General features: G+C 36.8%; 1 protein-coding gene across 1 annotated transcript; it reads right to left on the minus strand.

Moving 5' to 3' along the window:
- Window positions 1-6,943: 6,943 nt before the first annotated feature.
- Window positions 6,944-7,522, minus strand: LOC147487368 (uncharacterized). Its single transcript, XM_086574023.1, has one exon. The coding sequence runs from the start codon at window positions 7,520-7,522 to the stop codon at window positions 6,944-6,946; it is 579 nt and encodes a 192-aa protein (XP_086430149.1).
- Window positions 7,523-15,416: the final 7,894 nt, after the last annotated feature.

Consider the following 15,416-nt stretch of genomic DNA (forward strand, 5'->3'; position numbering starts at 1 on the left):
AAATATCGAATTGAGAATCTATCAGAATATGAACAGTTTCAAAATTTAAAAATTTCAAAAAATCAGGCAGTTACACCTAGAAATCTGAACAGTTATCACGAAATATTCACTATAAAAAGAGTTTCACCGTTTTCTCTCTCTTCACTTTCCCCAAAAAGCTTTATCTTTCCAAACCCCACCACCATTATCGTCTTCAGAAAAGCTTCATTTTGTCTGTATTTGCTGTTACTTTCAACAAATTCTTCTCCACAATATCAGGTTAGTACTACAAAGTAACTTAACATGTTATTTCTTATTCCGATTCCATAGTTTCTTGAAAATATTTTAACTGATCTCACCATCTTCTTTTTTCTAGATTATGTTACTTAGCATTTAGGCTTTGAATACTTGAATATTACCTGTGTACCCTTATACTAACTAGATTTTTAACACCAATCTTTGACAGTATGGCTAGGAGAAAAATTTGTGTTAACTTTATACGTACTCTCTCGAAACAATCTCAGCTTCGACATCAAGAACGTATGCGTTTGAGACACACCTCTTCACCTCGAAACCCGACATTATCATCTCGAGACACCGACACGTGCTTATTACATAATATATTATATACTTATACTATATATAGCGATAGTAGCTCAGATAAAGGATATAATTCTAATAAAAAATTTATTGTTTTTAGTGATACCACCATGTCGAACGAAAGTACTGAGTCTGCAACTCGCATCAACTCGATGCATACGCCCGTCATCCCAACGAACTGAGTCTGCCGAACCAGAATGGCATGCCTCCTATTTGGCTGATGGTTTACCCTGCCATCTATTCGAGACTATTGCTTCTGACACCGATCGCGAGATTATTGATGACCAAAGTATTTGGAGTGGTGGCTTGAACCCTTGTTTTCTAGAAAGACACAACTTACATCTAGTTAGAGCTGCCTATCAAATTCCAGATTGCGTCCAACTTCGACACTATGTTGGAAGTAAAAAAGGAACTTAATACCAAAGTGGCGAGCTCAACACCACCCTTATCACTGTTGGACAATTGGCTGCCGGCTTACGCCTTCCCCTTTCTACCCTTGACCGAGAAGTACTGAACTATCTGGCCATCTCTCCTGGTCAAGGCACAGGCAACTTCTGGAGATTGTTGTACATTTGCAACTTCTACAATTCTCATCTTAAACTCGATGTCCGGTCTTCGAAGAGAATTCGTCTTATCGATATCCAAAAACACTATTCCTTTCTTGAACGTTACGAGAAAAATAACCATAATACGAAAGTACCCAGTGGTTATTTTTATCCTAAGAAATGAATTGGCCGTGATAGTATTATAAGGATAAATCGAGATAATGACTTCCGATGGCCATTATACCCTATCATTGTTTCTGGTCGGTGGGAATCACTTGTACCGATAGCAGTTCCATCTTTGGCACACCCTGTTTTTAACCTCAATGGTATGTTATCTTTCTATATCCTCTCCTTCTTTATCTCGAGCCTTGATTCTGACTTATCTACTATTGCAAGCTTATTTCAGTTCCTAAACCATCTTTGATGAGAAGTCTTGGGGAATCTACTAGAGTAACAAATCTTCTAAAAGGCACTGATAAAGAGATTAATGTTCGAACTGGCGCTGATATTTATGGCAACCCAAAACTGATTGTCGAACTCATTGATATCGCCAACTATGTTGCTCCTTTATACTACTTAAAGAATTCCGTTCTTCGAGGTCAAGATTTCTTACCTTCCAAACCCTGTCCCTTACAACCTTGTTCTTCTGAACAAACGCTATGAACGACTTTCAACTTTACTTGAACTACCCGTTAATACTCCCCCATGTTATTTTACATATATGCAAACTGGTTTTAAAATTACTGCAGATCTTTTCCCTCAAATCAAACAAGAAATTCCTGACTTCTATAATTATCCTCTTTTGAATGACATATTTGATCAGCATTGTTTATGTTTCACAGATATGGCATCTCGTATTCCACAAGTCCCTGTCAAATCCTCAAAATTATTAGATAAGATTTTGAGCAAAAAGAAAACCACAAATGGCAGTTCTTCCCAAGCTCCTACTTCTTCCCGAGATAAAAATGTCGATCCCATTCATCATTCGAAGAAAAGAAAAGAACCATCCAATCCTTTGGCTCCACCAGCCTCTAAAATAAGCAAACCCATCAGACCTACTGACACTACATCTATTACTTTACCTTCGAAAACTTCCACCCTTCCACCTAACACAAACCCTATTGCTTCTGCCTCTTCTTCGCCCTCCAGTGACTTTGAAGTTAAACTCGTTATGTGAGATCAAACCAACGTCCAAAACACTGCTTCTCTGTTATCTGAACCTGCAGTACCCAGTCTCGGGGAAGCTCTTGTGACAAATACTATACTTCCTCGAGATAGGCGAGCAATTGCTGCAATCAGCTCCAATGAACGATTTCAACTTCTGTGTTCTTCTATTGAAAAAGTAAGTTTCTATGATTTCCCTTATTCTTATCTACTTATTTATTATTCATAAATCATATATTCTCCTTCTCAGGTCAAAATTGCTGCGGTGGGGCAATTTGATTATGAAATGTCTTGCTTTCGTCAATATAGAGAAGAAAATGCTCAACTGAAGAAAGATAAACATCATCTTGAGCAAACTCTCGAGACTGAAAAACAACATTCTGCCAAGATGAAGAAGTTTTTTAACGACACCTCAGCTATGAATGAGAAATTGTCCGCATCTTGTCAGTCTATGGAGAAAGAACTTACTCAAACCAAAACCTCCTTTGCTACTGAAAAAACTGCCTGGACGACTCGACAAAATAATCTCGAAGTTGAACTGGAAAAAGCCCATGCCCAAGTTGCTTCATATGCTGCCAATATGGAATATGTGGCCGAGACCATGAGAAGCTTACGGAGATACATTCCTGGCGATGTTGCCGAAGAGAAAGGGCTAGATTCTGACACTAAAATCGAGATGCCCTCCGAACCTGCTGATACCGATGCTGTAGATTCTACCCTTCATGTAAATGATCTTTGGATTTGGCGACCGGAGATATCTACTCCACCTTTTAATCCTGGCACTTTCATTAGTACTCCTAGTGCTGATCTCGACATCTTTCTTGGAGCAAAGAAAGCTTATTTGAACCCCAACGAGGATCTTACTCCACTTTAATTTGTTGTCTTATTACTCTGTCACTGTAATCTTGATACAATGATCCATTTATTTTTTGTCCACGATCCCGATGACAAGCTTTAAATGTTGATTCTGATTTAAACCTTCTTTTGTAATCTTTCTAAAACTTCTTTTGATATGTGAACAATATATCTTTTTGCTTTCTATAGATTCCTCTTGTATACAACACTTATGATATTTACCACCTTTAAACAGTAAATAAACTCCTCTTCTCTAACATGTATATAAATTTTAAACCAAGTTTTGATACCCCTCCAACTAAAAGAAGTATCGATACTTATCATATAATTATATATTTTTAAAACGAGTTTCGATACCCCTCCAACTAAAAGAAGTATTGATACTTATCATATACTTATATATTTAAAACGAGTTTCAATACCCCTCCAACTGAAAGAAGTATCAATATTTATCATATACTTATATATTTAAAACGAGTTTCAATACCCCTCCAACTAAAAGAAATATCGATACTTATCATATACTTATATATTTAAAACAAGTTTCGATACCCCTCCAACTAAAAGAAGTATCGATACTTATCATATACTTTTATATTTAAAATGAGTTTCGATACCCCTCCAACTAAAAGAAGTATCGATACTTATCATATACTTATATATTTAAAACGAGTTTCGATACCCCTCCAACTAAAAGAAGTATCGATTCCTATTATATACTTATATTTTTAAAATGAGTTTCGATACCCCTCCAACTAAAAGAAGTATCGATACTTATCATGTACTTATCATATATTATTTTATTATCCCTTTCCATGCATTTAATATAGTCAATAAATATAGTCATTTAATATAGGCTCATATACCAAAATGTTTGTACAAACATCCTTCAAACCTCTGACTATCCCACGCACATACAACGAAGATAACAGCTTTTTCGTACTATCTCCTCTTTTTCATGCTCACCTACCATTAATACTCCTCTTTTTCATATTAAATCAACATTAAAAACCTCGTATCCTTGCCCACCGTTTTTCCTTTAAAAACCCTTTGAGACTTTACCTTTTATCATATCTCTTTTTAACTTCCTTGCTTATTATCTTAGAGAGAAAACCATGCACTCCATTTCCCTCTTCCTTATTATTCTTATCATTTCTATGGTTTTACCCGATCATTCTAATCATTCTCCCCCCGAACATTGGTCTGATTGCCACACCACTGATCTTTCTGATGATGAATGCCATTCAGAAAAAGAAGCTATAAATAATGAAAATAGCGACACATATACTGAAGAAGAAGAAAAAATTGAAAATGACTATACAAATGAATGGTTTGAAGATCCATATTTTAACGAGCAATCTAAAGATAACAAAGAAGATGATGAAGCAAACCCTAGTATTTATACTGATGAGGATGATGGCGAAGATGGTGATGATGAAAATGAAAATGAAATGAAGATGAAGATGAAAATGAAGATCCTGATGACGAAGAAGATAATGATTAGCTTTGATTCTTGTATTTTTAATGTTCCTTTCTGAACTGTAATAGGCTGCTTTGCCTACTCTTGTTCTCCTTCTAATGACATCTTATTGCCCTATTTATGATATCAGTTTCCCTACTTTTTAATATTCATTTCTGCTATCGACATAAAAAAAAAATGATATTGATATTCGACATTCGACATTCGACATTCAAAATGTATTTAAAATATTACTCATAAAACATACCATACTTTCACCGTATTCTGATGTCGACCACTCAACACCACGTATTCTTTAATTTTATTGACCTGGTATCGAGATGAGGATCTACAGATCACCAGGATTGTATTGACTTGGTATTGAGATGAGGATCTACAGATCACCAGGATTTTTTGACCCGAACTTGACATTTCTGTCAAGAACTGGATTTGATTTACCTGAACTCGCATTACTGCCAAGAATAGGATTTTATTGACCTGGTATCGAGATGAAGATCTACAGATCACCAGGATTTTATTGACCTAAACTCGCATTTCTACCAAGAACGGGATTTTATTGACCTGGTATCGAGATGAGGATCTACAAATCACCAGGATTTTATTGACCTGAACTCACATTTCTGCCAAGAACAGGATTTTATTGACCTGGTATCGAGATGAGGATCTACAGATCACAAGGATTTTTTTACCCGAACTTGACATTTCTGTCAAGAACAGGATTTTATTGACCTGGTATCGAGATGAGGATCTACATAACACCAGGATTTTATTGACCTGAATTCGCATTTCTGCCAAGAACAAGATTTTATTGACCTGCAATCAATCATATAACTCCATATATACAAATATTTATTATGATAATATCTTTTATTGAATGTATAACCTTGATACCAAATATTACATCATGATACTTGAAATATCCTTTATTGGTAAAATACTTTCAAATTGCTTACATTTTGAGGCTTTGGTAATATTACACCTTCATCCATTTTTAAGTAATAAGCTTCATTTACTCCAACCTTGTGAATGATATAAGGCCCCTCCCAGCTTGCCGCTAGTTTGCCAACCCCTTTTTCTTTAGTTGCTTGAGTGACCTCTTTCAATACCAAGTTACCCTCCTGAAAATGCTTTTCTCTAACTTTCTTGTTGAAAGCTTTTCTCAGCTGCCTGTGATAGGAATCGAGTTTTACCCTTGCTTGATCCTTTGTCTCCTCAAGACTGAGCACTTTTGAAGCCATTTTTTCATTATTCTGACCGCTCTCTATCATCCTTGTTTTTTATGTCGATACCACCATTTCAGCTGGCGTTACCACCTCCATACCATATGCCAAAGTGAAAGGCGACTCCCCCGTGGCTGTTCGAGGTGTTGTTCTATAAGCCCACAAAACGTTATTTGGCTCATCCACCCAAAGACCCTTCTTGTCTTCTAGTTTTTCTTGATATTATCCATAGTGGTCTTATTTGTTGCCTCTGCTTGCCCGTTACCCTGAGTATAGTATGGCACCAATGTGAAATGCTTAACCTTGTAAGATTCCAAAAAAACTTTCACCTTTCCTCCTTCGAACTGCGACCCATTATCTGATATAATAGCATATGGCAATCCATATCGACATATGACTCGTTCAAAAAGGAAATTTATAACATCCTTTTCTTTGATATGCTGCAAAGCTATGGCTTCAACCCACTTCGTAAAATAATCTATGACTGCCAATATGAACCTTCTTTTACCTCTCCCTGGTGTAAGAGGTCCTACAATATCCATCCCCCATAGAGCAAAAGGCCATGGGTTTGAAACACAATGTAACTCTTCAGCCGGAACATGTATGGCTTTCCCATGAATTTGGCATTTTACACACTTTTTTGCATATCGAAGGCAATCCCTTCGCATTTGAGGCCAGAAATATCCCTGTCTCATGATTTTATTTGCCAACGATCTACCAGCTGAATGGTTTCCACACTCGCCTTCGTGAAGCTCCGCAATGATTAGTTGTGCCTCCTCATACGATATGCATTTCAAATGTGGCCCTCCAGGATTCTTTCGATATAACTCATTATCAACCAATACATATCTGTGGGCGCCCGACTTAATTTTTCTAGCCTCATTTTTATTCTCCACTACTTTTCCATCTGCTAGATATGAAATATATGCTTCCATCCATGACGCCCCCAATGTATCAATTTCCATGACTTCTTGCTGGTCGATATCGATGTTAGGCTTTTATTGCACTCCAATATGCATAGTACGACCCTCCGTGTTTTCTAGCATCGCTGCCACATATGCTAATGCATCCGCATGCCTATTCTCATTTCTGTTGAGATGCTAAAATCTTGTTTTACTGAAATACTTCAACTTGGATTTTATAAAATTCAAATAATCCACCATATTTTCACATCTTGCTGAGTATCCCCCATTGATCTGACTGACCACGAGCATCGAGTCACTAAAAATCGACAATTCTTTAACATTGAAAGACTTAGCCATCTCAAGCCCAACTATTAAAGCTTCATATTCAGCCTCATTGTTGGATGCATGAAAACCCAACGTTATTGCTGTCTCGAGCCTTTGATTTTCAGGAGTAACCAACACCACTCCGATGCCACAACCTTTTTCTCCAGAGGATCCATCGACAAATAGTCTCCAACCATTCGTTCCATCCCATGGATCATCTACATCGATAACATCTTCAGGCTCTTGCAGCATTGCAAATTCCTCTTCTTCCATTCCCCAACTGGCATCCTCAGATGGAAAATCAGCTAGGAAATCAACTAATATCTGACTCTTTTCTGATACACGGTTTCGATATTCGACTCCAAATTTATTTATGAGTACAGACCATTTAGACATTCTTCCTGACTTCGTTGTCCTTGCCAGAATTTGCTTTAACGGGAGATTCGTCATCACTATCACTGAATGTGCTTGAAAATATGGTTTTAACCTCTGAGATGGGAATAATAGTGCCAGAGCATATTTTTCTAGCATTGAATATCGAGTCTCAGCCTCGAGCATTGTTTTACTTTGAAAATACACTGGTCTTTCCAACCCACCTTAAACTTTCACCAAGACAGAACTTATAGCGAAATCTGATACAACCAAATAAAGGAGCAAACTTTCTCCCTCCTCTGGCTTTGTTAGAGTCGGTACTTCTTGGAGATATTTCTTTAATTCAGAAAATGCTTCTTCACACTCTTCATTCCAACAAAATTTGACATTCTTTTTGAGCAACTTAAAAAGTGGCTTACAACGATCAGAAGTTCTGGAGATGAACCTATTTAGTGCCGCTATCCTTCCCGTCAACCTTTGTATTTGCTTTCGGGTTGTTGGTGACGGCATTTGCTGAAGTGCTCGTATTTTATCAGGATTAGCATCGATACCCCGCTTCGTAACGATATAACCCAAAAACTTGCCCGAGCTAACCACAAATGTACATTTTTCCGGATTAAGCTTCATATTAAACTCTCTCAATATTCTGAATACAGTACCGAGGTCCTTTATATGATCTCCCGCTTTCATAGACTTAATGACCATGTCATCGATATAGACCTCGACAATATGTTTGATGAGTTTTTTGAACATCTTCTCCTATAATCTTTGGTACGTGGCTCCAGCATTCTTTAAACCAAATGGCATTCTGATGAAACAGTATATTCCTCCATTGACCACGAATGCCGTTTTTAACTGATCTAGTACAACCATTAGAATCTAAAAATATCCTGAATAACCATCACAAAAACTAATCAACTCGAAACCAGAAGTTCGGTCCACCAACTCGTCAATTCAAGGCATAGGATAATGATCCTTTGGACACTTTCTATTTACATCAGTAAAGTCTACACAGATCCGAACTCTACCATCTTTCTTGGGCACAACCACTATATTTTCTACCCATTCAGAATGCTCGACTTCTTTGATGATGTTATTATCTAACATCTTTTGTATCTCTGCTTGCACCGCTTCTTCGTATATTGGTCTCACCTTTCTGTGCTTTTGATGTATTGGAGTTGCATTTTCTTCCATATTTAACTTGTGCGTACAGATATCTGGATCGATACCAATGAGATCCGACATCAACCATAAAAAAACATCATGCTTCTCCTTTAAAAAGACTACCAACTCTTTTCTTATATTTTTATCCATTTTTGTACCAATGAACGTATGACGTTCACTTTCTCCTATCCCAATATTAATCCTTTCCACCGATTTTATTGTTTTTCTTTCCCATGGTTGCTCCTCATGTTGTTTCAGCTCTTGAGTGAACTTTACTTGCTCCTGTATCCGCATATTGATGTCGGCAGTGAAGTTTTCAGAATCGCTATGTAGAGTTTTCCACGACGCCCCCAGTATCTTGGGTTTTACCCTTCATCATTCCCTTTACTGTAACAAAATTACACTTTTCTGATTCTGACTGATCACCCCTAATCTCATGTAAACCAGATATGGTTGGGAATCTTAAAACTTGATAAAATGTACTAGGAACAGCACACATTTATGTATCCATTTTCTTCCTAATATAGCATTATGATAAGATTGGTGCTTGATAACCACAAATTTTGTCATCACCATTTGAGGCATCGCTCTTACTAGCAATTTTATCTCTCCAGCTGGTCTGGTACACGTTCCATTAAACCCATACGAACTGAACTTCGGGGGCTTTAAATGTGACTCATCGAAACCAATTCCGCTAAACGCCTTCCAAAATAGAATATTAACTGAACTACCACAGTTCACTAATATCTTCTATACATCATAACCCGAAATACGCAAAGTGCTTAGCAAAGCATTATCATGTGGTAACATTACCTTGGACAAATCTTCCGGTACGAACATGATTTCCCCTGGAACACTAGCCGATATCAGTTGCTGGCTCACTGGTACTGGCTTGATATTGACCTCGAGCACTTCTTTGACCGTTGAGATCTTCCTTATCTTATCTCGAACAATCTTTTTCTGAGGAATTTCCCCCCGATAAATCATGTTTATTACCCCCCAAAGGCTTCTCTCGTATCATTGCCGTCTCTACTGGCCTGATATCTGCCCGAAACTCTCTCAACTTTCCATCTTTCATTAGCCTGTCTATTTCCTTAACTAACTGGAGACATCTATTTGTCTCATGGTTCTCAACCTTGTGAAACTGACAATACGGCTTCCCCTTTATTTCTCTTAGAGTGTATTTCGGCCACACAACAAAATCTTCCTTTTCTATTATTCGCAAAATATCTTCTAGGGTAGAATTCAGAGCTATAAATTTACTAGGATTGAGTTCCTCTCTCAAAGTCTTATCATATTTCCGTCACTGCTGTGGCTTATTATCTCTATTAGAGTAATTGTCCTGAGGTCTCTTATTCTCTGATCTCGAGGAATCTCGTCTTTCATGGCGATCCTTATTATCCTTTTCTTTTTTCTCCGCATCAGTTACTTGTAAAACTGCCTGCGCATTGGCGGTTCTCAACCCCTCTTCTACTAATATATCTTTATCGACCTTGTCATACAACTCCTGCAATGTTTTAACTTGTTTTCTAAGTAAATACTTATGCATAAAAGATCCTGGCATTAATCCTGCTTGAAACACTATGACAGCCGTCATTTCCGATTCATCTAACATTTCCACCGACTGTGTCTCAGCCTTGAACCTTGTTAAGAAATCCTTCATAGATTCTTTCTTTGCTTGCTTTAACTGAAACAAAACCGACACCTGCTTAGGTTTCACCCTCTGGTGACCATAATTAGTTAGGAACCTTTCTTCAATTTCTCTAAAGCTTGAGATTGACCCCTCTGGAATTGTACAAAACCACTTTAAAGCTTTGCCCTTTAAGCTTGACGAAAAAGATCGACATAGTACAGTATCCCAATATTCAGTACCCTGATATATTGAGAACTGATGTCGGTAACTAAAAAGATGGTCCATTGGATCCGTAGCTCCTTCATATTGGCTTAATTTTGGATTCTTAAACTTCGGAGGTAACGAAGCCCTCTCTATCTCTTTATTTAATGGATTTCTACCGACATCATCTGCTAGCTTCCTTATCGATGCTGATACTTTTTCTAACAACCGATCCCCTAACCGCCCGACATCATTTCTTGCACCATTTCCTTTGTAACTAGTACTTTTCCTTCTTCCTCTTGGCTCTTTGCCGGTGTTGTTTCTTGCCACCGATTGTACTTCTCCAATATGACTCCTTCTTCTCTCCTCTAAATAATTTTTTCGCACTATTGGAGTTCCTAAACTCGATTCTTCATCACCCTTCTCATACATAGCGTCTTCAGCACGCTTCTCCTTCTCTTCCCTTATTACTTTATTCCCATCCATTAACATCTGGTTCTGCTTTTCTAAATCATTCATCCTTCTCAACAAATCTTTCAATGACACTTCTTTCTCTTGCATCTCCTCTGCTTCTTCTATCATCCTACTAGTTGATCTTCGAGTTCTTCTTTCCTCATTCTTAGATATAGCCTGAGAAGTGCTTCCCTCATTAACCATCATTGCCTTATTTGATGTAGCACGCTTTGGAGGCATTCTAATTACTCTTTCTAACCAAAAACTTAATGGATTCAACCAAAGAAAAAGACAACAACGAAATCACAAGTCGCGATCTTTGTCTTTGAACCCAGACGTGACGGCCAATGTAGTGATCTAAGAAACTGATCACTATTAACAAAGAATGAATTGCTAAGATGAAAAATCAAGATTGAAATCGAGTTGAAATAATCTTTGGTCTAGAGTAATAATATCGGTTCTGATATTCTCTCTTTTTTCTCTTTCTTACTCTCGGTTTTCATTTTGTTGTAATGATCTCCAATGAAATAAATCTTTTTTCTTGCTAGTCTATTTATAGTTCTTTTAGAATAGCTTAGACCAATCCCTCTTGACATGTGTCCATCCTCTCCTTCTTCCTTCCTTTTCCCACTTTCTTACAACATATCAATTGTAATACAAAATATCGATAATAACCGAAATATCGAATTGACGATATTTGCCCATTACACTATTCTCATATACCTTCACATCTAGGTCGTGGTCTTTCTTTTAGGATTATAATTCAATTTTCTGTTCTTCCGGTTGATTCTCTCAAACCTTATTGAATTATCTTGTGAAGTTAATTAACATCTAATACTACATTAAAATTTTCTGGTTGGGGATTTTCCAAAGTTTTCAAATGTGTTTTTTCTTCCTCCTCATTTCATGGTTAGGGCGATTGACAGTACAATACTTTCATGATGGTACGTTTCATTAACTTAAGTGGTAACCTGAAGTACTGTTGAGAGGTTATGCTATTACAGATCTAAAGAAAAGAGAGATGGTGTGACGAAAGAATACAAATATTGGAAATAATAATAAACATAACACAAAACAAAATATCAAACTTAAGTGGTACAAGATCTGGAGAAGATATATTATGTTCTGGTTCAAGCAAGATGATGATTATAATGTACTGGGGTCATGGATAATTGCTTAACAAGTCTTAAGAGTTAAAACTTAACAAATGGAGTCAAAACCTTGCTAGATAAACTTAACAAGTCTATGTCTGCCTGTCTCGTATATTCAGATGCTATCACCATTCTTTTCAGTTGTCAAGGGTAGTAGATCTTGCTTTAGTGCCTTGGTTTCTGACCAGAGTGGTCTTCTGTAGACATAAAGAGCAGACAAAAGTGAGGATGATATCTTGGGTTTCAATGGCGGTTTGTTTCTGCAACTGACCAATATTATTCCTCAAAAGTATCTAGATATTTGCTAACTTGCCAGTATCTAGATATGATTTTGCTTGCAAGGTCAAGTGAGTGAGAGAGCCACAAGGGAATTGACTACAATTTATATTAGGTTCTGATAATGCCAAAATATCAGGAGAATAATCTCGAGTTAGTGTACACACCCTGTCTTTGGCTTTTAGGTAGCTACATTTCTAATGTTGCTATAAGGCATCTCATTGCAAACATTAACTATTGGAAATTGGGAATGAAATGACTTTGTTTAAATCTTCTTCCAAGACCTGAGGCAAGTCTTGTGAGGGAGTAGTTGTTGTTGTTGCCATAGTGGAATCACCACTTTGCCTTCCTTAGTATTGAGATACCATTCATCCTTGTTGTTACTGTCTTCTTTGCCATGAGGTCATCCCAGCTAGGGGAGCTATTAGAGTTTTCAGGTTGGTTTATTCTTCTTCATTATTCTTTTCGTGCTGATGTAATAGTAATTCAGCTTCAAAATCACGCTCTAAGTCAGGAGTCATCCCTTTAGATGGTGTTGTTGGAATCTCTTGTGTATTTCTAAATACTAGTGTGTGTGTGTGCAAAGTGGAGGAGATGAACAAATGGTGTTCTCTCCACTTTAGTGCATAGTAGATAGTCCCACATTGGTTATCCACCACATCGGGTAGGGTTCGAGCCGGGCTTGGGCTTACTTGTTGTGGGTAGTGGTTTGACCAATAGCCTAAACTTGTTTTGCCTTTTTCTTGAGCAGCAAGTTTCAGTGTTCTATTAGGAGTTGGTCTCTCTTCCTCCTAACCTCTATAAATAGGACTGTGAGTCCATAGAGAGAACAGACTTGATCAAAAACTCAACTCAGAGAAACAGAAAACTCAAACCAGTCCTTTTCTTCTTCTCTTCTTCACATCCGCCCTTGAGAGAGTTATATTGCTGTTCTAGAGGGTAGTTTGTTCTAGTGCAAAGTCAGGCTGTTGTTAACCATTGAATCCTGTGAGGAAGACGCCACTGTTGCCTTTCTGCACCATTGGAAGGGGCGAAATCTTTCCTTAAGGATAGCCTAATCCGCGCCTTGGTTATTCCCAGTTACTGCTGTCCTTGTTTCTTCATTGCTACTGTTCCTTATGTTCTACTTTAGTTGCTGTGTTCATACAACTATTCTAACAATCTTAAGGAAAGAGTTTTGTAGTAGAACAAAGGAGAGTGCTTTAATATGACAATCAAAAGATAAGTCTTTTACTTTGAGTTATTGTTTGTGTTATTGGGTTATGACTTTAGAAATTTTTTAATAATTTCATTTTTGGTAGGGAAACCAATTAAAGATTGAATATTTATTGATCTTTTGTGGTTTATCAAACCCTATATGGTTGTAGACCTTTCTCCTACGTTTATGGGAGTCAAATATAAGATTTCTATCAAGAAAAACGTCAAAGTTCGTCTTTTTGACAGCTGCGTCACTCGTTACGGAAACTGCTATAACTTTCAGCTCAGAGCTCGGTTTTGCAATCCGCTTCTTGTGTTAGATAGCTGATTCAAAGAGATTTCCAGTGGTATAAGGCTTGATACCCAATTCGTCCTGAGCTGGTTTAGAATTATAGTTCTTTTGAACTGTTTTTCTAGAAGGAGGAAAATATGGTAATCCGGTTTTTCAATCGGTTAGGTATCATATTCTTTCACTCTTTGCAATTCTTTTGGTTTGTTTATATGGTGATATTCTTGCCTTGAGTTGCATGCTAGTTTTCTTAGGAGGGAAATCCCTAAGCTTAAACTTCTTTAATAACTTAGTCAACAAATTATACGTGTTTATCACTGAGGAATTAATTGGTTTGACTAGAAGTAGTTTGATATTAATTTTCTTTGTACATATGTAGATGTATGTAGATGGTCTAAGAGAGACCTTAAGATATTTAATATCAACCACACTCAAATCTTGGATAGTAATTATAATGTATTCAATGCATAATTGCTTACCTTTATTGAGTGAACGTGTTGTTAGACGATTGTTATAATTGTACTGTTGTGAAAATACATGTTAGATGAAGTAACTTGTAGCTTATATCCAATATAGCATATGTTAAAGTTGTGTAGCATGCTAGTTTTGGATATTAATCATCGTGGATTTACTTTAAACTTGATAATAGTTTATTGGTAAATTTTTCTAGTTGAAGACATTAATGGGTTGAGCCATTAGATGTTGTGGTAGTACTTGAGGTCTTGTTGATAGGGTATTCTATCTTACTTGAGCTCATGTAAAAAGAGGAGGTGGAGTCCTCAGTTGTTTTGCATATTCAGTGGCTAGATTTGCTTTAAATATCATTATACTTTTTCTTTGAGTGAGGGGTACAGTTAAAGTTTACTTTTCTTGAACCTATGATATGATATTTACCATGTTTGGTATGAATGCATTATTTAACTTTGACATGAAGTTTAACCATGTCATATATTATTAAGTAATGAGCATCGTTGTCTATGAGAGGAAACAATATGGGAAACAATCAATATCCTCTTAAACCTAATTTAGTCAAGGAGATGTAAGGTAATGGTTTGTCTTCTTAGACAATATCCTCCAGTGACTATTTTAGACAAGGAGATGTAACGCTTGTAGATTGTCTTATTAGGCATTATCCTCCTATGACTATGGATAAATAGCCAAAGTGATGTACAAGTGCGTGGATTGTCTCCCTATGACAGTTGGAATGTTAAATGATGAAAAGAAGGATGATAATGATATTATCTCGGGTAAAACCCTTTTCATCTAATTCTTCTATTCTTTAAGATTCATGAGAATCTTTTGTGGATTTCCTTTCATATAGATAACATGAATATAATATGACTATGTTTAATATGATCCAGAATCATAGACTTGAGTAAAGTATATTCTTGTCATAAGAGTGCATTTTATTGTTGTTGTTTCTTTTAGTGTTTGTAGCGGTATAATGTGTTTTGCATGTAAGTTTGATTAAGTTGAGTAACTATTGAACTGGGGGGGGGGTGACCCATATACATAACACTGTTTTACCATAGTTCATCTCACAAGATAATTGGAAAGACACTAAACTACAAAGTATGGAAAGGTCTTGGGCCTATCCAAAAATGCTTC

This window comes from Coptis chinensis, chromosome 7 (assembly GCF_015680905.1).
Source record: "Coptis chinensis isolate HL-2020 chromosome 7, ASM1568090v1, whole genome shotgun sequence".
Classification (NCBI taxonomy): domain Eukaryota; kingdom Viridiplantae; phylum Streptophyta; class Magnoliopsida; order Ranunculales; family Ranunculaceae; genus Coptis; species Coptis chinensis.